Genomic DNA, 23,560 nt, shown 5'->3' with positions numbered 1-23,560 from the left:
GACTGCTGCTTCTGACAAGGGTGCCATGTTAAGACTTCCTGTTTGGCTGGGAAGCCAGGAAGTAGGCCAGAGAGAGAGAGGCACTCTGTAAGACTATTAACACACATAACCTAAAAAAAAAAAATCATTTTTTGTGTGTGACCTTTCTGCCCTATCCTACAATTGTCACTCATTTTCTAGCTTCCTCTCTAAGCTCACACGTTTCCCAGTCTCTTTTAAGCCCAAGAGAAACAAGGAGAATTCATCACCTTTGAACTCACTCTCCACCACTCCCGACAGTAGCTTCCCAAGGAGCGTTTTATGGGATGCAGTGACTTTTCAATAATCAGGCCATCCCCCAGCAATTCATAGCTCTGCCCCCCAGGCTGTGCCTGTAAAGCAGGGTTACCTGTCAAATCAAAATTTCAAAAAAAAAACAAAAAACAGCATCACAGGGAAGCTTTGTGGTTTATTTGCCAGAGGCTTGTTTTTTCTAAAATAAGGAACATCTATTACCTTCTCCGATTATTAAAAAAGGGAGTTGTCTTGCAATCCCTGAGATCAAGAAGTTGGGGAGGGGGCAGCCTCCAGCCCAAAACTACATTGAAAAAGGAAGGCATGCATCCCCATCCTATAGATGCTTACAGGCCCCTACTTGGGAATGTGGGCCTCCACCCTCTTTGCAGAAACACCTCTTCCCTTCCTCCTCACAGCTAGAGAGAGGGAGCCCAGGGATGCCCCAGTGGGCAAGTGACTGGCAGTTGCAAGGAGCAGCCACCTGTGTTTGCCCACCTGCCCTTTCTCTTTCTGGATGCTGGTGGAAACAGGGCCCAGCACTGCCACCTACAGGGAGAAGGATGGTGCAATGGCCTGCTCCTTGCCGTAGTCACCGATTGCTCGCCCCCACCCACCCTGAGCAAGTGAGTGGCCATGGCACAGAGAGCAGCCACTGAACACCCTCAGGTTGAGTTCGGACGACACGCTAATCAATGGTTGTTTCCTGTTCTGTTCCTATTACCACCAACCCCAACCCCCAGTTGATGAGCATGTCGTCCGAACTTAACCTCTATCTCTCACCAGTCTTCTTGCTTCCTAGCAGGGTGGCTGGGATTAGACAGGCTCTGGGAAATACCCAATCCCAACTGCTGCTTTGCTCTCCTCTATTACTTGTCTGCCCTCCTCCCAAATCCTCTGCTGCTAGAGCAAGAGGGAAGGCGAATGAGCTGAGGCCTCCGCTCTCTCTTGCCAGCCAATGCATCAGTGTGGCAGCCTCTTGTGTGACAGCATGGCTAGAAGCCACTCCTTCCTATGTACTGCTCAGTTCCGACCTGCTTGCTAACCTCTGTGGATAAGGCAGTGGCTGGGTCTAGCAGGCCCATCAATCCTCACTGCTGCACTGGCCAGCAACAGAGTCCAGGCAAACAGGTTGCTCTTTGCAGCCATCACCTCTGTGAACTTGCTCACCTGCCCTTTTGCTCTACTTAAGCACTGTGCCGTCCAGACAGAAAGGAAGAAGGGGAAATGCAGGTGGAGTAGTGGAAGCAGCAGCTGCTTCTTGCAGCCATTGCCATCACTTGCTCGCCTTTGAGTGGTTGTGGCCCCACTGCCTTGTCCATTCCCTCTCTCTTTGTCTGGGCAGCACTGTAGTGAGGACTGGGCTCAATCCCTGCTATTGCTGCTGCTGCTCTGCACCACTGGGAGAAACACAGGCCACCAAGCCAGCAGAGGCTGTGGAGCCCTCCCAGCCCCTGCCCTCTGAGACTGTACAGATGAGTGAGCAGAGGCTGTGGCTACACTGCATGCCTTTCCCCAACTGGTGCCTTCCAAATGGATTTTTTTTTATTATTATTTATTACATTTATATACCGCCCCATAGCCAAAGCTCTCTGGGCGTTTTACAAAAGTTGTTGAGACCACAACTCCTCCAGTGGCTGGGGATGCTGGGAGTTGTAGTCCAAAGTATGTGGAGAGCAACAGCACCAGCTGGTCTATACCTGTGCTTTTCCTCTTGGCAAGCCAGCAGTTGGGATGGAGTCCGCTGAAGAAGACGATGTCCCACCAAGGGTGCTACAAGGCCTGGGACTGGGCCCAGATGCGTGTTTGGAACCCAGTCTCGCCGAACGCAATGGGATTTTCTTTCCGCATAAAATTGCAGGCTTCGGGTCAATTTTGGGCTTAGCCTCACTTTCCTTCCTGCCTTTGATCGAACTGCGCGCACACAGGCCGTGATTGCCTTTCTCGGGCTGCCCGGGCATCCCGTTTGACCTCCGGTTGGCCGTTCCGCGGGCCTCCATGCATGCCCGCCTCTACGATCTCAACGCCACGGGCAGGGGAGGGGCAGCGCGCGAGGTGAGAGGCGAGCGCTGTCGGGCCCAGGCTGCAGCGCCTCTCCTAGTTCCACCACAGATTGGAGCTGGGCGGCGCGAGGCGGCGCGCAGCGCCCAATGAACGCGCGAGAAGGCAGTCGTGGGCGGAGCTGGGTGCGTCGCTGCCCAATGGTCGGGGAGGAGCCGAGGGAGGGGCTCGAGCGTTGGGAGCTGTGAGAAGTCGGAGACGGCGAAGGAGTCCGGAGTCGGGCGGCGAGTTGTTAGTGGAACTGTTGTGGCTTGTCTCGTGCTCTCTCTGGCGCCCGTTATAGTAGCTGCGTAGTCGCCGCGCGCGGGGCCGCTGAGGAGAGCGGCTGAAGGCTTCGCGGAGCGAGAGGAAGAGGAGGAGGGGAGGAGGCGGGAGGAAAGGCGCTTCCTCGCAGGGAGGGAAGCGACGAAAGGAGCGGGAAGCTGCCTGGAGGAGAAGTTTGGCTGGACCCGCTGTCGCCGCCGCCGCTTACTGAGGAAACTTTTCTCGAGGGGCCGGAGCCGCGGGAAGAGGAGGAGGCGGCGGCGGCTGAGGCGTCGCCACCCCTGCAGCAGTCGGGGCTGGGCTGCTCCCCGCAGGACTCGAGAACTGCGTGTGGACTTGAGGGGGCTGCTTCGGCCCTGGCCGGGATGTACCTGGCAACGGTCTCCGCGGGGCGGAGGCGCCGGGGCGGCGGCGGCGGCGGGCACTTGGCGGTGGGCTGGCTGCTGTTCCTGGCGCTGCTGTTCCTGGGGGAGCCCGGGACGCGGGCGTTCGTCTGCCTGCCTTGCGACGAGTCCAGGTGTGAGGAGCCCAAGAATTGCCCCGGCGGCGTCGTGCTGGACATCTGCGGCTGCTGCTTCATGTGCGCCCGACAACGCAACGAGAGCTGCGGGGGCTTCTTCGGGCTCCACGGCGCCTGCGACCGCGGGCTCCGCTGTGTGATCCGCCCGCCGCTCAACGGGGACTCTCTCACGGAGTACGAAGCGGGCGTCTGTGAAGGTAAAAAGCGGAGGATCGCTTCTCCTGCCCGGCCGCGGAGCAAATAGCCCCTCCGCCCCTGCACACACCGAGGAGCGTCTCTAGGGAGCGGGAAACACGGGGGCTGCCGCCCCTCTCCAGGAGAAGAGGGGCGGCCGCGGGAAAGGGGATCCTGGTGAGCCCCGCTGCCTTCGCTTAGTTTCACACTCTCCCCCGCCACAAGATTGCGGCGCTTCGTGGTTTCCGTTTCTTCCCAGCCTCTCCATGTTTCAATACATAGTTGGTGTGAAATGCCGCTGTAACTACCTTCAAAACTGGTAGCTAAATTCCAAGGGAAGGTGGAGGCTTCCTAGTGTGGCGTGTTCATTCGAGTGTATGTTCTCTGTCTCTGCTCTCATTCTCCCACCACCACCACACACACTTTCTTCCTTGTTATTTTCCGTTCTTATCGACATCAAATGTACGTCCACTCCCTGCTTTCCACTGCTTAAAAAAATTGGGAAAAGCGTATCTCTGTACTGGTTGAGTAGGGCGTGCGTGCGCGTGCTGCCGGTATTAGAGGTATTCTTCTGCCATACAAGGTGGGTGTATGTTTTCTTTCCTGTTTTCCTTTGATCTCTCCCCCCCCCCCCCTTTGCTTATCGTTCCCATCTGCCTTGAATTTCAAGGTGGTGTTGAATTGGGACACAAATATAAAAGTGTATTTTTGTATCCCTGGGAAAGAAATGGGTCGTTATTTTTAATTTAACCTTTCAGTTTGCTGTTTCCTTCGACTTTGCTCTTTTCTAACATGCTTTTCCAGTCCGATTCCAACCAGCGTTACACAGGTGCTTACTGATTCACTGATACTGAATCAGTGAGCTATTTACTAATACGTGCATTTAGATATTCAGCCTTAATATGAACTGATTTTTTTAGTCCAGATGCACAAGTAGATGATTATTGATGCTCTGTCGAATAGCGACCCAACTTTTCTGCACACAGTTAAGGCATTATTTTTATTTCATAAAGACATGTTTAACAAAGCCTTACGAAATACAGATAAAAGTTTGGTAGTGTGGTTTTTATGAAGTAGACTAGTCTATACTGGTTACTTATTAGTTCTGTGGCAGATGTATTTAAAAATGCCAAATTGGCATCTGTCTTTTCAATTGGGATGATCTATGTTCAATAAAATGCAATAATACTTGGATCTGTTTTAAAACAAGCCTGATTATATTGTTGCAAACTTTACATGTTTATTCCTATCAAATATATGGGGGTGGTGGAAACTTGGTTGCTTTTTTCCATTTTTATGCAAAAATAAAGATGAAAATCTTATTGGTTATAATTAATATTTTACTCCAGTCCTCTTCATAATGGGGTGGAGTCATATAATTGGAAATACACGCTTCCCCCCCCCAATAGCTGTCTGTACAAGTGGCATGAGAGAGTTCAGTCTCTCTATTAACTATTCTGTCAGTGGGAAAATTTGAGAGAATATAGTGCAGATGACAATCAGAATTCATATGGAAATTCTTCTCTCCCCCTCCCACTTAAAATAATGGTGCTTTTTCATTGATCCACTAGAGGGCTGCAGAGTGCTCAGAAATTCCTCCGAAGAAATGGCACAAAGCTATCCAAACATACACACCACAAATAATGTAAAGGGAACACTAGTTCCCTCTTATTCCTAAAAATGACATCAGAACATAACACTTGGGATGTGCAGTTGAAAACAGTTTGATTTTGCTGCTCCTATTTCTGATGTAAATAAGGATGTGTTTTTTCTGTACAGGTGTGTTTCTCTCCCCCCCTCCCCCCCAAAAATGGGTTTTATTGAAATGATGAAAGCTCAGCGTAGACCTGTCACTCTTCTAATGTATTATAAAAAAAACTGTTTGGAGCTGTAAATACTTTGCATATAGGCAAGGGGAAAGTTTAAATTTAAGGAGTATATAAGCAAAATGGGTGAAGTAAATAGCTGTCATGAAACATGGAAATGAATTCCAGTTCTGTTGCTTGTTTTGGGTGTAAATATACCTTAATGTTTATGTTAGAGAGAATTCTGTTGAAAGCCTGCTGTAATACTTTGACACCCTGCATCCTTTAATGAAGAAGGCTTTCCAGCAGTTTTTAAAAAATTAAAATTCTTTAGAAGTGATGCAATCCATTGTTGGACTTCAGCTAGAAGCATATATGGCATTCTCCTGATGAAATAATATAGCGAGTCTCTGAACAAGAAGGTTCAATTAGTGATGGACTTGACATTAGTCCCAGCTTTTCCTGTCCCAAAAATCCCAAGTACACTGATGGAAATTAGCTAACTATTGTGAGATAAACTTCTAGCTGCATGTATCATATCATTTCATAGTCAAAGCATAGTCAAACTGGCAATCAGTTGGGCTAAGTTCTTGGTAGCTAACTTTGAATTCTGCAATACGTTAATGAGATTATATCAAGTTTGCAGATAAGAATAATGAACCTAAAAAACTTTCAATAGTTCCAAAAAATAGAGATCAGTGGTTGAGTTTAATTTTTACTGGGAAGAATCTTGATGTAAATAAAATTTGTACATGACAGCCTATTTGCCACACAAAATAGGTCTTCATATTTCTGCAAATCTCTTCCTCTTTGAGTTAGTCAGCTTCATCCAATACAATTTTTATGCTGAAATGACCCCTACTGGTCATTATGTAGAATTAACAAACAAGCTCTGAGAAGGATTCATGAAAAACTGATATAGTCAAAAATCTTAGTTCTACCACTAACCAAGTTATAAGTTAATATGGATCATGCTTAACTTAGCAATAATTTCAGATAGTTATCTCAAATCTGCTGAAACAAGATCCATTCAGTAAAAGAGCCTTCTCCAACTTGATGCCATTCAGATGTTTTGGACTACAACTCCCAGCATTCCTGACCATTTGGCCATGATGACTGAGGCTGATGAAAGTTGAAATCCAAAACATCAAGACTGAGGAAGACTGAAATAGAATGAAGAAAGCACAGTGGCAAACCACTAAGGCACTGTGAATTTTGTAATGTGTAAACTATATTTATTTGCATCTTTTATGTAAATGTTTTATTACATAATATCTGTTAAAACATCTCATTCAGTAGTATTAGGTGTGTATGTTCTCAGTCTTAAAAATGTATCTGTTCATCATAGCATCCAAGGCTAGGAGTACTTCTGCCTGCTATTTTGTAGCTATAGACAGTAATATTTCTTATATTTGCAATTCTGTTCCCTTTTAAATTTGCCTTCTCTATGGCCCTCAGTTCAATAGTTCTCTGAATATAGTTATATACTATTGTTATTTCACCAGACTATAAGTTACTGGTTAGCATCCATATAAACCTGTGTAACCAATTTTATACTTGTGAAAAGACCTTCATATGAGAAGGGAGAACCCCTAAATCATTTAAATCATACTGACAGGACATTTCACTAAAAATAAAGTTTAACACCCAGCATTGTACTTATTCCATTGTTAGGATAAAGCTGTGAGGGGGACTGTAGTTAACTGGAAAGAAACTCCTGAATTATCTGGTCATGTATTCAATTCTTATAAGCGTATCATGCTTCTTTCCAAATAAAAAGTCATAAAGGAAAAATCATTCTTTAAACCATGATGTTATATCAGGAGTCAAAAGTAAAGGGAGTTGCACAACCTGTGTGTTCTTAGAAATATGATTACTTAATAAAAATTAAAATGGCTTTAATGAAACGTTTAAAATATAGAAACATTTGACAAGAATGTAGAACGTCATAACAATCCTAATCCTACTTGGTGAATTGTTTTGTGAGTCTAAACTACTATCTGAACAATATATTCAAGTTGCACAAACGTTTCCTACTTGATCTGAGATGCAGAAATGTTCTTAGTTGCAGTCTTCGGCCTGGAAATTAGTTGTTCAGTAGTTGTCAACAAACATGTTTAAGGTGTCCATTTACAAATAATTTGCTTTCCTAGAGGATACTAGAGGTTTACCATCTTAGAGTGTGTGTGTGTAATGATTTGGTGTTGAAACTTTCTGTAACAGTGATAGTCAGTATAATTTGCAAAACTCTTGGAAATGTTGCAAAATATGAATCATAGTTACACAAATACTGTACTTTCTTTTACTTACAAAAACTGAATGGAGTTTGTCTTGTTGATATGAAAGCAAGTATTGTGCTATACAGGTAGAAGTGGTGGTGGCTTTCAGAGGTCACTGTACTTGATTGATGCTGTGCTTGTAATTCTCAGTCCCAAACTAATTTCCATATGAAGCATTTTCAGATTTGTGGCTAGAGCTTCTTCAGTATCTTTCTCTCAATGTATCTATACTTCACTAGTACTCCAACTTCCTTACATCTGCATGCTATGGCTCACTGCATATATTCTTGGTACTGAATTTCTGAAGAATGCATTATATTAGTGAGCAGATGTTTGTGATAAGTTCTCCTGCTTTTTGTAGAACTACGCTATAAATGTGCATAGTTGTATATTATCCTTATGACTTTCCCTAAAGAATTCTGGAAACTGCAATTTGGTCAAGTGCTGAGATTTAAAGTTTTTAGTATAGAAGTGCCCTTGGCCTTAACTCATCTGTTTTGCTTGATTTTTCTTTAACTTCAAAGGCTGTATTTGCATGCAGCAACTTTATCATACATACTGATTTCTAAAGAAGTAGGTTAAGATGTAAAGGTTGTATGGATTCGAGCACTAACTTCATTAAACATTTTGTAACTCTGAATGCAGTCTGCTACTACTGACTGCTGATACTGCTATTCTTGAGCAAAACCGTAGATAAAGCAACTTCTAAAAAAAAAAAAAAAACTGGCAGGATTATGTAGCAGCCTGTTCAGGCAAATCTGTTTGCTATGAAATTAGACTGGTTTAAGCTTCTGTGTGCTGCTTTTGTGTGAACATTGCTTGCAGTGTTCAGAACTGTTTGAGACTCTAGTACACAACTGGATTGAAAATTCAGTCTGCCCCCCCCCATCCACTTTGCTGCTTACTAACTGCTTTCTTATAGATATAACTCTCAGGATAGTTATGTAGAAATTCTTGAGCATGCCATGTTCCCATTTTTTATACCACATTTCCATAGAATCAAGCCTAAATGTATGAGAAAAAGTTGCAAATTTTGCCTTTTGCAGGATTACATTTCACACAGGAAACAGACATGTTCTGTTTTCAGAACTTTGATTAAAATAAATCTATTTCTATTCTCTTGACTTTTCTATGACTATATGCTGGAAACTCTTACCTTGGTAACTAATAGGTTGTTTGACAATGTTTCAGATATAACAGTTAATCTGCAATATGGCCTTAGGCCCCAGCCCATGGTGAGTGCCTGTATGGGGGGAAGTTGTGATGAGTGGGGTGCCCCTCAATAGCAGTCAGGGGGTAAAGTGAAGCCTAGTGTATAGGTTTAACCTTGTAACTGACGGGTTAGATTTGTTTATCTGCCCTACCTTACTGTATTTGTCTTTATTAGTGTATTTTGGCCAATTTGATACCTACTGGCTGTTTAAACTAGTGCTGCCTGTATTATAGCTCTACATGGAGCAGAGTTGCACTGTGCTGGTTAGTATATGAGGATGTGTTTGGGTGGGAGGGAGAGTAGAATAGAGGAGGAGAGCGCCCTTGTAATGGAATCTGTGATTATATGGTATGATAGGGAGGGAATGTCATTGGAGTGGTGGAAGACTAGATGGCTATATGCCATCCCTCTCTCACATCCATCCCTATCCTGCAGGTCTCTGCTGGCCTGGCTTTTGCACACTCTGGTCTGGATGTGCCGTTGGTGAATGCCAGGTCAATCCATAATGACCTTGCATGATTTGATTATGGATGAGGAAGTTGAACTGATGTGCATTACATGGTTGGGTCAGCTGGGCAGTGTAGTTCTGACCTAGCTTTGACCACCTGGATACTCTGTGACCAGGCTAGAGTGCTCGGCTGATGGGAGCTGCTGTGATCTATAAAAGATCCATCCCGCTCACCAGGAAACCCTCTGACCTCAGAAAGGCTGCGAGGGCCTATACCTTGGTTTAGGTTAAAGACACAGATTGGAGATGCTATTGGTGTACTGCCCACCCTGCTCCCCAGTGGCTCCTTGACTGAACTAGCTGAGGTGCTCTCTGATGTGGTTTTGGAGAATCCCAATTTGGTCCTGGAGGGCTTCTACTGAACTTGCCTTGACAACTGGCTCAGGATTCCATGGACAACAATGAGATGGTCTTAGCTTGGCATCAGCCCAATGCATAGGGTAGCACATACCCTTGATTTAGTCTTTACTTCAGAATGTGAAGGTTTTTTTTACTCCAATGGTGAGGTCAGACCACTACTTGGTGAGGGTTGTTCTCAGGTGCTAGTCCCTCCCTGCAGAGGTGGGGGACCTATTAAGATTGCCAGCCCTTGGAAACTTATGGACCCATCACATGATCTCTTTTAACCTTTGGCCATTATGGCTTCTTTGAGCTAGCCATGGGAAACTGACTGGATGAGTCAGGGGAGTAGTGAACATATCATCTTGGGATGGTGTAATCCATGCTGCCTCAAAGAAAGTGATAGTGTAACCACTCTTGGGGAGGGGGGGGAAACCTCTCTGGACCCAGAGATTTATAATACCTATTGTCCAGTTAGAAATACCATCGACTTGGGCAAAAGAGTGGTGGTGTCTCAACTACAAGACCCCTTCCTCCTCTGGATTATCTGATCCAGATAATCAGAAGAAACTGATTATCTGGATCAATTCCAGTCTGGGTTCCCACTCAGTTTCAGGACTGAATTGACCTTGGCAGCCCTTCTTTGGGAGAGGGACAGGGAGAGTGCAACCCTGTTACTACTTCATGATTTCTTATCTTTTGACACTGTTAGTTATGGTACTCTTCTGGATGTCTCTGGCAGTTAGGCAGTACTGTTTTTCAGTTTGATTCTTTCTTGTGGGGTTCATTCCAGGGAATAACTTTGCATGACTGTGCCTCAGCCGCCTCACTGTTTTGTCCTCAGTATTGTTTATCTTCAATATGAAGCAGTTGAGGGTGACCATGGGGGTTGCAAGTGTGTGTGTGTGTGTGTGTGTGTGTGTGTGTGTGTGTGTGTGAGAGAGAGAGAGAGAGAGAGAGTGTGCTGGTGAGCCAGGAAGTGGCAAGGGGTGGGGGGAAAGAGTGTGAATGGAAAGTGATCCATGGTGAAAGAGAAAAAGAGGTGGGGAAAATAAGATGGGCTAGCAGAAGAAGAGGGAAGAGAAAAAATATTTTCTTTAAAATAGGTTTCTGTTGGTGCTGAGAATTGTGGGCTCAAAGGAATTGTTTAGTGTTTGAGCTCTTCTACTTCTTACATTTGTGACTAGCTGCTACTCAGGACAGTTTCTCAAATTGAGCTGGAAAGCGCCTCAAGTAATTGGTTTCAACTGTATGCATCAAATGGTATCAAAATATGCCATAATGTTTGTGTATGTATTAATTTTAAGAAGCCTTGTGAAAAGTTAATTTTATAAAAACAAAGTTGCACTACTTGACAGAGATTTGTTGAAAATCAGAGTTCATTTATGCAAAGTTTACCCTAACTGATGGGGCTAGCCCTACGGATCCCCAATTCTGCACCAGTAACTATTTTGGAAATGTGTGTAGCAATCTTAGTACACTTACTTGACACCACTTTGCATGTCATGGTGGCAAATTGTGGGTTACAACTTTCCTAGCAACTAATCATAGGTTACTTCTGGGTTGTTTAATTTATAAACAACCCAGAGTGTCTGGGTTTAGATGCCACAACCTATGAATAGGGTTTTTGTAGGTTGTTTGTGCTAACTGGAAGTGGCTTGTGTGTGGCCCTACAAATGCGTTAATTAGCCCACAATTTGCATCCATGATGTGTGAACTGGGTCAGTAAGTCCTGTTGAAGTGTTTAACCCTTCCTCCTCTGAATTCCCAATGAATATTCCCACCCCTTCCCCAAGATCTTTTAGCACTGTGAGGGACTAATTGCCACAAATGGGAGTGTATTTCCTGAGGGAAGTTCTTGTTTGGACCACAGTGAAGGGAAGAGTTAACTTTCCTCTCTATGTACCATGCTTATGATTCTTCCTCCCCAGGTATGTAAATTAAAAGAATCCATGCATGTTAATTGGTTGCATGCCATTAACCTCACATGTAGTTTGGCCTTGAGCTTCTAACTGCAACGAAGATGGTTCTATCTTATGCTGCAGTGATTGTTGGAATCCCTGCCTGTTTTGTACTAATGCAGAAAAAATTATCTTGAACTATGTCAGTTCCCTTCTCTGCTCTTCTTGGTTTTACAGTGTTTAGCTGGGTATAATGTAAAGATGTAAAATTTCTGGAAATCTTGAATCCATGGTGAATATCGAAGATGTTAGGGGAAGTAGAAATAAATGCGTACTTACTTTCTTATCAAACCAAAACCTGTTCTACTCCTTGAACAACAGAAACTGCATTATTTAGCATATAAATTGTATTATTTGGTATTTAAGCAATTTCCAGAACAGTTTTACGTATTTTGATACTTTTATGCTGCCTTTTAAGGTAAAAACCCTCCCCAGGCAGCTTACATAAAATATTCCTGTGCATATTTGCTCAGACGCATGACTCACTCTGTTTAGTGGAATTTATTCCCAGGTACGCATGCATAGGATTGCATCCACTAAAGTATAAATGTCTTAAAGGAGAAATTCTATACATATCTAATCAGAAATAAGCCCTGTTGAATTGAATAGGATTTGGTCTCAGGTAAGTGTGTGTAGATTTGCAGCCTTAGTTTGTCCAAGAAAAAAAAAAAGAATATACTCTATACTAGAGAGAGCTGTACTCTATGTTGCTTAGTTACAGTGCTGAAAATAAAAATAACAAATTTTGTAGTAAATAAGTATGGTTTAAATAAAGTCTTACATAGTCATGCTATGAAGGGCTAGCATCATATTTTTGATAGCAAATCAAAAGTTTAAAATATTGTGAGAAGTGTTTTTTCAGCATTCCTCCAAATGTACAATTTTTACATGGGAAAATATTGAAAAAAGCTTTTCCGCAAACTTGTTTTCTTTTCTTTTCTTTTTCCTGGGTCTCACACCTTTTAGGAATAGTTTGTTTTAACCATGATTTGTTGGACAAGCCAGGACTCAAAGCAATTTTGACCAGGGTGCTTTGATTTTTAAATCAGTGTTGCAAATCATGATTTACATTAGTAAAAAAACAAAAACAACCACAACAGATTGAAATAACTAATTTTAATCAAGTTTCTCATTGGTGCTTGATATATTTCCTAAACAATTGTGCAAAGCTGACCAATAAACCATCCTGGATCTGTCTTTCACAAGAGTCAGGGACCTTCTGCAAGATGAAGGAATCTTCCTGGTTTTGAGAGATCTCTGCCTCCCCAACACAGTACAGCTTACTCCATTTAGCATGTTCTCCTAATTCTGTGTTCAGACAACACGATACTGGTGGGGTAATAATCAACTCCACAGTAGTTTATCTAGGGGGTACTTCCCACACATCATGAAAATAATCAACCATAGTGTGGATTAGGATCAGTGTTCAGTTGACTATTAGTCCACGCTGAGTTGACTCACTCATTCCATGTCCTCTTCATCCCCCTAAGTCCTCCCGCTAATATAACATCAGCCACTGTTGCCGAAAATCTATCCTGGTGACTGGACTAGAACGGCTGCCATGGCTTTGACTGCTTTTGCTTTGCAACTCTGTAGCTGAGGAAATAACCAATGGTACCCTCCACACAATACGATAATCAGTGGTGGTTCAAACAACCAACTCGACACAGCGTTGATTATTTGCATTGGTTATTTTGCCAAATAACCAACCATTGGTTTTAAAACTCCCTCCACACAATGTGATAGCCCACAGTGGGTTAAATAGCCCCTACTGTTGACTATGTAAACCAACTTTGGTTATTGTGTTGTATTTTAGGGGATTGGAAGGGGTGGTGTAGGATGGAGGAGGCAAGGAAGACCACTTTCTGCCAGCACAGTTGATCAAGCATAAATCTGAATCCAACCTACTGCTTCATTCTTACAACCAGGACTTTATCTATATGTCACACTGTATACATTTTGCCTGGTTACCTTTTTTTACACATGTGTATGGGGTAGGGGAATGTCTTTAAAATCTTCTCATACAAGATCTGTCTTATGACCAGCACTCATCTTACTATCATGGGCGCTGGTCATAAGACAGATCTTGTATGAGAATGTTTGAAAGACATTCCCCTGCTGGATCAACTGTGCTGGTGGAAGTGGACTTCCCCTCCACTTCCATTCCTACAGCAGGTTAAGTAGGAAGGAGATTGTAGGAACGTGCGGACTGGACAATTTTGTCTTCTCTTCTTTCAATGGTCCTCTTTTCTGCTTCTGACTTGTGTTGATCCTACTATCACAAAAAACAAAGTAATAAACAAAAATGAAATGTCCCTCACTAATAGGTTGAAGAAAGGATGGATACTTACTGGGCCTATGCTTGGTAAGTCAAGTGTAAATATTTATATTTGAGAAACTGTCACATTGGTTCTTTTACATAGTGTTAGATCCACACTTAGTCATACTTAAAGTAATCCCATTGGGCAGGATCCAGTCAGTCCCTGTGTGTGCGCAGCTGGCCTTGCCACTGGCAGCTACGATGGAGCACTTCCAGGGCCAGTTCCCAAACAATGCCAGTGACAGAGGCCACACGCATGCTGGGCCAGCAGGCCTGGCTGCCCTTGCAAGTGCATGATAGAATCCTGCCCACTGAAATCAGTGGAACTTAAGTTAATCATTACTAACATAAGTCCCATTGATCGCCGTGGGTCTACTCTATGCCTGGATCCAGCCCAGAGAAAAGACTCCTTTCACTTAAGGGGTCTGGCAGAACCATTGGTTTAGTTTGTTTTGTTGTAGAATTTTACATTTTTTAAATTCAGATTATTTATTATTAGCAAAGTTGTTCTTTAAAAGATACTTACTTTTTAAAATAAAAAATAAAGAATCCACTGTAAACAAATACTTTGAAAAACAATCATAATATTTTAATAACTATACTTCTAGCTAATGTTGGTTTGTGTCTCTTCTTCTACCTCCCCACTATACTGAAACTTTGGAGACAGATAAGGTGTCACCATATCATTGCGACATTATCATCGTTCAGTTCCAAATATGGGGCAGGGAATATGAACACTCTTCTTTTTGGAGATCTTCAGTTCTCAGCATGTTTCTGACCAAAAAAGCATCCTTCTGTTTCTTCGTTCCTAGATACTTCTCAGGAAGGCTTATTGGTTTTCTTTGCTAACCCAACCCTCTAGAACTAGGCTTTTCAGTAAAGGCACATGTTTCTCCCCCCCCCCCCCACAATACTGGTGAACAAGCAGAAGAACAATTGTTAGTATTAACTTGAGTCCATAGGTTATAAATGGGAGTGAATAGATAGTTGTAGAAACAAAATTTAACAAGAAGTGAGTGGATAGTGGTAGTTGGGGTAAGGTTTGGGGCATTTTTTTCCATTTCTGGAATTTATTAGTAAAAATTAATATATGCCAATTGCAAATGCAATGTTGGCAGTTTCAAAGCTGTAAATGTTTTTCAGGAAATTATCCATATATGTTATTGAAATGCATATTTTCTGAGAGTGAAAGGGAACTAATTAATATTGACAGTGAGACTGAAGGTGTCCCAACAACTTTAGTGGAAGAGAGTTGAACTTTGTTGAAATAGATGAGTGGTTGTCAGCATATCATACAGTTTCTTTTGATTGCTAAAATTAGTTTGTCAGTGGTTTCCAGTACTTTCATTCCCTCCATAAATTTAAACAATGTAAAAAAGTACATACTCTTGTCTTTACGTTTTTACAAGTATTCAAATAAAAAAAAATATATGAGTAACCTTTAAATCCTGTTAAGAAAGCAACCCTGTGGCCCCTAAACAGCATCTGGGGTGGGGGTGGGGGTCATAGGATATTTTAGATTCCCCTCCCCCTCACAGCCATCTCGGAAAGAACGGCACTGGCTTCCTCTCTGAGGTCAAGAACTGTACATTTCGTGGGCTGGGAGGAGACTTGAGAGGCTAGGATATGAGCTGTCCTGAAGCCTTTCCTTGACTCCCCCTCCCACCTCAGCTAGATGGGCAGAAAAGCCTGTCTAATGAACATGCAGAGGGGGACCCTTCTATTCTTTCTGACAAAGAAATCCTATTCAGAAAGGGGTAGAAAATACTAATTTCTAGTGCATGTACAACCAGGATCTGATAATGTTGGACAGTTTATGGTTTCGAACGGCTCTCCAAACCTTGGCGTGATCTCTCTCCACATTCCTTGCTTTTGCAGATTCCAGCATTCTTGACCCAACAATACTTTACATGCTTCCGTTATGTGATCTGACATATTGGTGGGTTCATCACTTCTCTGGCATTTAGGATCATTGCGTGGGTGAGATTCAGATTTGGTGGATGCATATAACTTGTTCCTTTACTTCTGGTTTCAGTCTCACATGATGTGTATTTAAAACAGAGTGACTGTTTGATCTCAGTTCATAACCTTTCGTTACTATGTTCTTTTGTGGAAATATGTCTGAGGCATTCATATTGCAGTGAGTAGAGAAGTGCATGCATATAGAGAGTTTTAATGGGATTACTCAGCTAACTGGATCTCCTGAGAATGGAATTCTTAATGGAAACATATTGCTACTGTGGCTGTTTATGTGGTTGTTTTATGTCTAAAGTGATCCTCTGTGTATTGCATGTTTTCTCTTTCGAATGAACTTTATACATTTTCCCCATCCCGTTATTCTTCTAATAGAAATGTTTTTCTTGACTTTTGTGCTCCCTGTAATTGGAACTGTTGATCAGTCCCACTGTATTTAGGACTATAACAGTAGTAAATTTACAATATTCTTTTGCAATTTAGGAATCGTTTCTATTTGAAGAAATAATAGAGAAATCTATTAAATAATTTACTAACCAACAGTAGTAGGAAAAACTTAAATAAATTTAACAAAAAATTTCAGCATGCAGCCTACTTATTGCCCAAGATACAAATAAACATAGTCACTGCATTTATGAATGATTGTAGAAATGTCAGGAGCATTTATTAGCCAGTGACTATGGTATTGCCTTTAGCTCATGACTCTTCTCAGAAATACCTGTGCCATTTTGTAACCTGTTTTTAAAGATATTTGATTTTTACATTTATTATTTTCCATAGGCTGATCATCCATCTCTCTCTCTGTGCCAAGTGCACTGGGGACCCTCATCTTTTTCAGACATTATGAAAGAATAATAATGTTAGACAGTCCATGGCTGCCTCCTCCTTTGCAGCAGTATTCACTGTTTCTAGAATTTGGTTTGCCTTGTTTAAACCTGTGCTTTTTACACTTTCCTGAGATGAAGTATGTGCATGGCCTTGTTTCAAATAAAAGTAATGGAGGGGGAAATAGTGAATAGATGACCCTTGCAGAAAGGTTACTTGAATGAATCCATTCATTGCGTGGAGATGTGATATAGTGCTATGAAGAACAGTAGGGATAACAAAGTCTCTTTAAGAAAGAAGCTTATTCTTAAGCAATTGCAAAGACCCAAATACCTAGCACAGAGTGCAATAAGTTTTTGTTTTTGCTAAGTTTGCTTTTACTGCGTTGAGTTCATTCTCAACACACTTCGTACAAGATTTGTTGAAGTACATTTTTTAGGCTTCCATCTAAATCATCATCTGTTCTCTTAGATGATTTGAATCTGTTCCAAAATTTGTGATTGTGCTGCATGCTCTGGCAGCAATGCAAAAGAATCTAGTACATGAATTTTGTTTGTTTGTTTTCTGTTGAGAATAAGAATGACAAACCAAGCTAGATACCCAAGGCATGTTCTTTTGTGGTTACCTTTAGGGTAACAATGTGCCTAGGATCCCCAAATGTCTTGCTTGTAGAGCTGTCCACACTATAGTATAGAGCAGTGGTTCTCAACTTTCCTAATGCCGCAACCCTTTAATACAGTTCCTCATGTTGTGGTGACCCCCAACCATAAAATTATTTTCGTTCTTCTCTACACGATCCATTGTCATGGGATGGTTTGCTAATGAAAATAATACATAACAATAGCTTTAGTAATACAAAAGATGATACATGACATAGTTCAGTCAATACAGTTTCCTAAGACCATCGGAAATATGTGTTTTCCGATGGTCTTAGGCGACCCCTGTGAAAGGGTCATTCGACCCCCAAAGGGGTCCCGACCCACAGGTTGAGAACCGCTGGTATAGAGTATGACTACGACTATGAAAGTGTGGTTTTGACTCTGGCTGGATTTCTTTTTCCTATCCTCATAGGTGTCTTGTACAACCTGAAGGGTGAGAATGTCTTCAAGTATGTAGAAACAAATGTAACATAGAAAATACTATTAACAGCATTGGGCATATTGTTGTGGTACATATGCTGGAGTGTGTAATGCATGAGACTCATCCTTGCTTCTGTGAGGTTTCTAGGCTACAAAAGTTCTGCCAGTCCTAGGCATACCCACTGTATGCTTTATAGTTAAACAGTACGTTTGTATGCCTGATAGAATGTATTACTAAAGGGAAAATTGAAATGGGGAAGGAAGCCTTTCTTCTTTGTTTAATAGTGCATTGTGTGTGCCAGTGCATTATGGAAGAGTGCAACATGTCTAATTGAGTGAAGGGATGAGGGAGGTAAGCATCACCATCTGGAATCTATCTGAGAGGTAGGACCGGAACCACTGGAGCACAGTGCCCCCGATTCCCAAACCCCTCAGGCGTTCCAGAAGGATACCATGGTCGATGGTATCGAAAGCTGCTGAAAAGTCCAAAAGTACCAGCAGGGACACACTCCCCCTGTCAATGCTCATGCGGAGATCATCCACTAAGGCGACCATAGCTGTCTCAACTCCGTATCCTGCCCTAAAGCCAGTTTGAAATGGGTCTAGAAAATCTGTATCATCCAAGACTGCTTGGAGTTGGAAGGCAACTGCCCTCTCAATCACCTTGCCCCAAAATGGAAGATTATCTATAATTATTAAGGTCCAGGGGATCCAGGGAGGGCTTTTTGAGAAGCTTCCGTACCACTGCTTCTTTTAAACATGGTGGAAAACTCCCCTCCCTGAGAGATGCATTAATAATATGTTGTAGTTGTAGTCTAGCTGCATCTCCTCCCTGGGCAACCAGCCAAGAAGGACAGGGATCGAGAGGACAAGTTGTCTTCCTTACTTGTCCAAGCAGCTTGTCCACATCATCAGTACTCACCAACTGAAACTGATCCAGTGTAATCCTACTCACGGAGTTGCTGACTATTTCATTGTCAGCTTCTGTTATAACGACGGCATCTAAATTACTTATTACATATAAAGTATAAAGCAGAAGATAGTCCCTATACTGATGCTTATAGGAGGTGATTACTAAAATCTGGAGTGAATTAAGGATGTCTGTGGAATTTTTAATGGTACTGCTGATAAAATTCCAACCTACTGGTAAGACTGTTCCTGTTGTTACATAAATGAGTCAGCTCACAAGCTATTGTGCCAAGAACGTGATGGTTGCAATCAGCAGTAGCTAGCCAATGTTACATCTCTATGAATTTTTACCTTTCCTCACCAGCATTTTTGCATGGTTGAATGCATTTTACTGTGTTGACTTTGCAGTCACAAAGCCAGGGCAAAGCTGCATCTCTGTTTCCTGCGTGGCCTGCCATTCTTGCTACACCTCTTAGTAAACTAATATCTGCTTTTTTACCTTCAAAAACATGAGCAATTATTGAAACCTGGAAATATAATTTAATATTTAATGTTTTAAGCATAACCAGATATGTGGGTTATGCCCTTAATCAACGGAAATCTGAATTAGCATGTTTGACTTACATTTAGTAAAACAAATATTTAAAGGTATTTTATGTTAATTGTAGATGTGCAATAAATATCTGAGAAGTGTTTTCAATAGCCAAAAGTTGTTGATCTAAAATATTTCATTGCCCTGGAGGTGAAGTGGGGGAGAAAGATCAAGTTTTTGTGTTTCTTGGGATGCAATCCTGTACACACTTAGTTTGAATTAGGATTGATTTGATTTAAATCGCTTCTACTGAAGGACTCAATTTTAATGATTTAAATCACTAGTGAGGAAAATTCTGTTTATTCATCATTTTTAGTAGAAGTACATTGTTGCTTAATATAACCTTAATACATATTCAGAGATGTGGGTTAAAATTAGAAGATTGGTATGCAATAAGCAATCATTCTGAATTGTTTTCAGATTAATGTTCATCAAAAATGCAATGATCATTTGGTCTTTTTAGTGCAAAAGCAGAATGAATTTGTGAAGTCATTCAGGAGATGACCCAGCTCCAACTGTTCAATTAGTCATGATACTTTTGTCATGATGTCCCAGAATCACTGCCATAAAACAGGCTTTTAAATTGTACTAATAAGATTGTTTACATATGGCAGAAGTTTCCTCAGGAATCAGGACTGCATGAATATGTTCTGCTCACTCTTGGTTTCACTTTATATTCCCCTTCCCTATTTCTTGCATTTATATCCAGGCTCCTTCTCCTTGTTCAGGCCTTCTCCATCTCCCCTAATTTTCTATTCACTGACCTTTATCTTTGCACTTACAGAAAGGCAAGGCCTTGAGAAGGGAGAGAGAGAGAGAGAGAAAATGCAATTTCTGTATACCACTGGTATCAGGTTATCTCCCATCTCCATGAACATATTCATAGACTATAATTAGAAGTTGTAGAATTATTATTCATGATCATTTCTTTGACCTTCCCCTTTTTTTTACTAATTGTTTTAAGAAAATTTCAAAATCTGTTTTAAATCAAATTAACAACAAACGTTGAAGTAAGTTTCATTGAACACAGTAGGACTTACATCTAAGTAGACATAGGATTGGACTGAGATATATTAAAACGAATTGAAAGATTTACTTGAAAAATATTTTTATTGGAATGTTTATAAATATTTTAAGATATGACAACTCAACGGCATACTTCAATTTCATTATTTAGATTTTAAGAGTGGGAAGGAAGACAACATTGTAAACTGCTGTACAATTATTTATTTTATTTATTTTATTTATCATATTTATACCCTGCTCCTCAGCCAAAAAAGGCTCTCAGAGCGGCTTACACTTAGCAAAAAAGACAGTCCCTGCCCTCAGGCTTACAGTCTAATAAAAACATGACACATAAGGAACAGGAGTTCAGGAGGGAGGGAGGGGGGAGGAGAGAGAGAGAGAGTGTCCAACAGGAGCAGGCCATGATGTTTCTTCTGCCTGCTCCTGTTCCCTTGTTCTTTCTTCTTCCCCACAGGGCCAAGATGACAGTTTGCCCTGTGGGGGTGGGGGAAGAGTCCAACAGGAGCAGGCCATGATGTTTCTTCTGCCTGCTCCTGTCCCCTTGCTCTTTCTTCTTCCCCACAGGGCCAAGATGACAGTTTGCCCTGTGGGGGTGGGGGAAGAGTCCAACAGGAGCAGGCCATGATGTTTCTTCTGCCTGCTCCTGTCCCCTTGTTCTTCTTAAGGACAGTTGCCTGAAAAAAAGTTAATTACAATTTGGATATTTGACTAGTACTTCATTCTAGTTCCCCAGTTTGACTAATACTATATTCACTATATTACTAATTAATTTTATGAAATTAACTAGTAATATTAATTATTACTATTTTTTAAAATGGAGAATTTTCCCTTTAAAAATTCTGTTGTGGAAAACGCTACTTCACTTTGTTGTACATGATTTGCCTATTTGCATCTAGTACAGATGCCCTGTTTGCCTCATCCTAATTATACTAGTGAAGATAGGGCGGAGATCTGCCAGTGCTCATTAACGTAGGCTTCAGTAGATACTGTTCTTCTGTGTGTGGAGAGTCAGAGCTATATGTTATAGGCAACAAAGGGCTGTTGAAACAGCATCCCTATGTCAAGTGTCTCCAGCACTGAACAGCCAGTAATATGGAGCAGAGGGAGTGAAACACTATATGGTTAAGTGATCCTAAGCATCCTAACCTTGTTAAGAGAACTACCATTTAAAATGGCAGCTCCATGTTGTATAAAACATGTCATTTCAGCTCTGGATCAGAAAGTTTTTAGGTAAACGTTATGCTGGTACTAGATAAGTGATTCAAAAGATTAGGTGGTTGATATTGCTTTTGTGATCATAATTGAATTGACAGTGAAAGACACTGCAAATATTGGTTTTTCTTCAGGTTGGAATATCTGGGAGACAGTACTGTATTATTGTTTGGTGGCTTGATTCTGAGGAACATCAATATTCATGCTGAGGGCACATTGGAGCTGAGAGTGATGAAACAAAATAGGAGACAGCTTGGTACAGGTGTAGAAAATTTCCTAGTTAATGCAATTGAACTCTGCTGTGTGCCTGTGGCTAGGTATATTCTAAGGCAGTGAGAGCAGCAGGGAAAAATCCCCCATATGCCGCCCAGGCAAGCTTTTTAGGCCTGGGGCCTATTACATGCTATCCCTAAGGATACTGTGCACCCATCTGAGGCCTGCTGTAATGCATTGGCTAGGCACTTACAAGATAAAACCTTTTGGACCTTCTAGGAAATAGATTCCAGTGTTACTGTGAATCAGGTGAGGTGTCCAGGGCACAGCATGGTCCAGTTTTCTTGGATGAGTTTCAGTTGGTATCGTTCAAGGACGTGGACAAGGTGCTTGGATATGCAACCACTTCCGTATTGGATCCTTGCCTCTCTTGATTTATAAAGCCAATCAGGAGGGAACAGCTGGCTGGGCCAGAGGGCCTCCTTGTGAGAGGGAGTGGTCCTGGCCTTCTTGAAAGAGGCGGTAGTGCTACTACTCGTGAAGCAATCCTCTCTAGACCCAGAAGATCTAAACAACTTTAGCCCAGTGGCAAATATTCCTTTCCTGGGCAACTTGGGCAAGGTCCTTTATTGGATGGTGGCCAAACAGCTCCAAGCACTCTTGGATGAGACCAATTGTCTGGCTCAATTTCAGTCGGGGTTCAGGCCAGATTTTGGCAAGGAAACAGCCTTGGTCACTGTGATGATAAACTATGTTGGAAGAGAGACAGGAAGAGTGTGACCCTGTTGATTCTCCTTGATGTCTCAGTGGTTTTTGATATCAGCCATGGTATCCTTCTGAGGTAACTGACTGAGCCGAGCCTCAGGAGTACTGCTTTGCTTTGGTTGCACTCCTGCTTTGGTGGCAGGTTCCAGAAGGTGATGCTTGGGGGATACTATTTGGCCCCATGGATTTTTCAACACTGGGTTGCTCAGGGTTGGTTTGGTCTTCCATGCTATTTAAAGTCTACATGAAACAGCAGATTGGGGTCATCTGGAATTTTGGGGTGTGTTGTCATCAATATGCTGATGACACGCAATTCCTTTTCATCTTCACCACTTGAGGCTGTGGATATGCTAATTCAGTGCCTGGTTTCAACTGTGGACTGGATGAGGGCTATCAAACTGAAACTCAGTTAAGACAAGACTGAGATGCTGTTAGTGGTGATTCTTCTGACCAGATGGAGGGTGTTCAACCTGTTATGGATGGGTTTGCACTCCCCTTGAAAGAGCAGTTTTGTAGTTGGGGGTTCTCCTGGAGCCATCTCTGTCACTTGAGGCTCTGGTGGCCTCAGTGGCATGGAGTGGCTTCTACCAGTTTTAGCTGCTGGGCCAGATAGGGATAACCTGGTTTCAGTAGTCTATGCTCTGGCAAACTCCAAGTTAGGTTACTGTCATGTACTCTTTGTCGGACTGCCCTGGAAGATGGCTCAGAAACTGCAGCTTGTGCAAAATGCATCTGCCAGATTAATAACTGGGACCAGAAAGTCTGAGCATATAAAGTCTGAGCAACTCAGGACTACTTGCATGGGGTACCTGTATGTTTCTGAACCCAATTCAAGGTGCTGTTTGTTTTAACCTATGAAGACTTATACGTCTTGTGACCACAATGCCTGATGAGATGCCTCTCCCAACCTGAGCATAACCGTACGCAATGATCAACATCTGGGGCTTCACTCCAAGTGCCATCTCCAAGGCTCAGAAGGTGGCAACAAAGGAGAAGGCTTTCTCAGATGTGGCCCCATGACTATGGAATGAGCTCTCTACTGAGGACTGCCTGGCACTGGCGCTGACATCTTTTAGGCGTCAGGTAAAGACCGTCCTCTATTCCCAGGCATTTAGTGGTATATGATGGGGCATCTCGTCTGCTGTTTTTGAACAGGTCTGTTAGGGAATATATTGTTTACTTAAATTGCTTTTAGCTGTTTACATTGTTTTAAATTTTCTGTGTTAAACAATTAGACTGTTTTTATTA

At 42.2% G+C, this 23,560-nt stretch overlaps 1 protein-coding gene across 2 annotated transcripts in view; it reads left to right on the top strand.

Annotated features, from left to right (window-relative positions):
- The first annotated feature begins 2,963 nt into the window (after positions 1-2,963).
- Positions 2,964-23,560, top strand: part of CRIM1 (cysteine rich transmembrane BMP regulator 1) — a 189,574-nt gene continuing 168,977 nt past the window's right edge. Inside the window, exon 1 of one of the 2 annotated variants that reach the window (XM_063124279.1) lies at positions 2,964-3,315. In XM_063124279.1, the coding sequence (XP_062980349.1) occupies positions 2,964-3,315 (352 nt within the window). The remainder of the gene's footprint in view (positions 3,316-23,560) is intronic. The other variant, XM_063124280.1, reaches the window with a different exon arrangement.

The sequence above is a fragment of the Elgaria multicarinata genome, chromosome 4 (assembly GCF_023053635.1).
Source record: "Elgaria multicarinata webbii isolate HBS135686 ecotype San Diego chromosome 4, rElgMul1.1.pri, whole genome shotgun sequence".
Classification (NCBI taxonomy): Eukaryota; Metazoa; Chordata; class Lepidosauria; order Squamata; family Anguidae; genus Elgaria; species Elgaria multicarinata.
The sequence above is the reverse complement of the archived record's forward strand: the minus strand, read 5'-3'. Positions and strand labels throughout refer to the sequence as shown.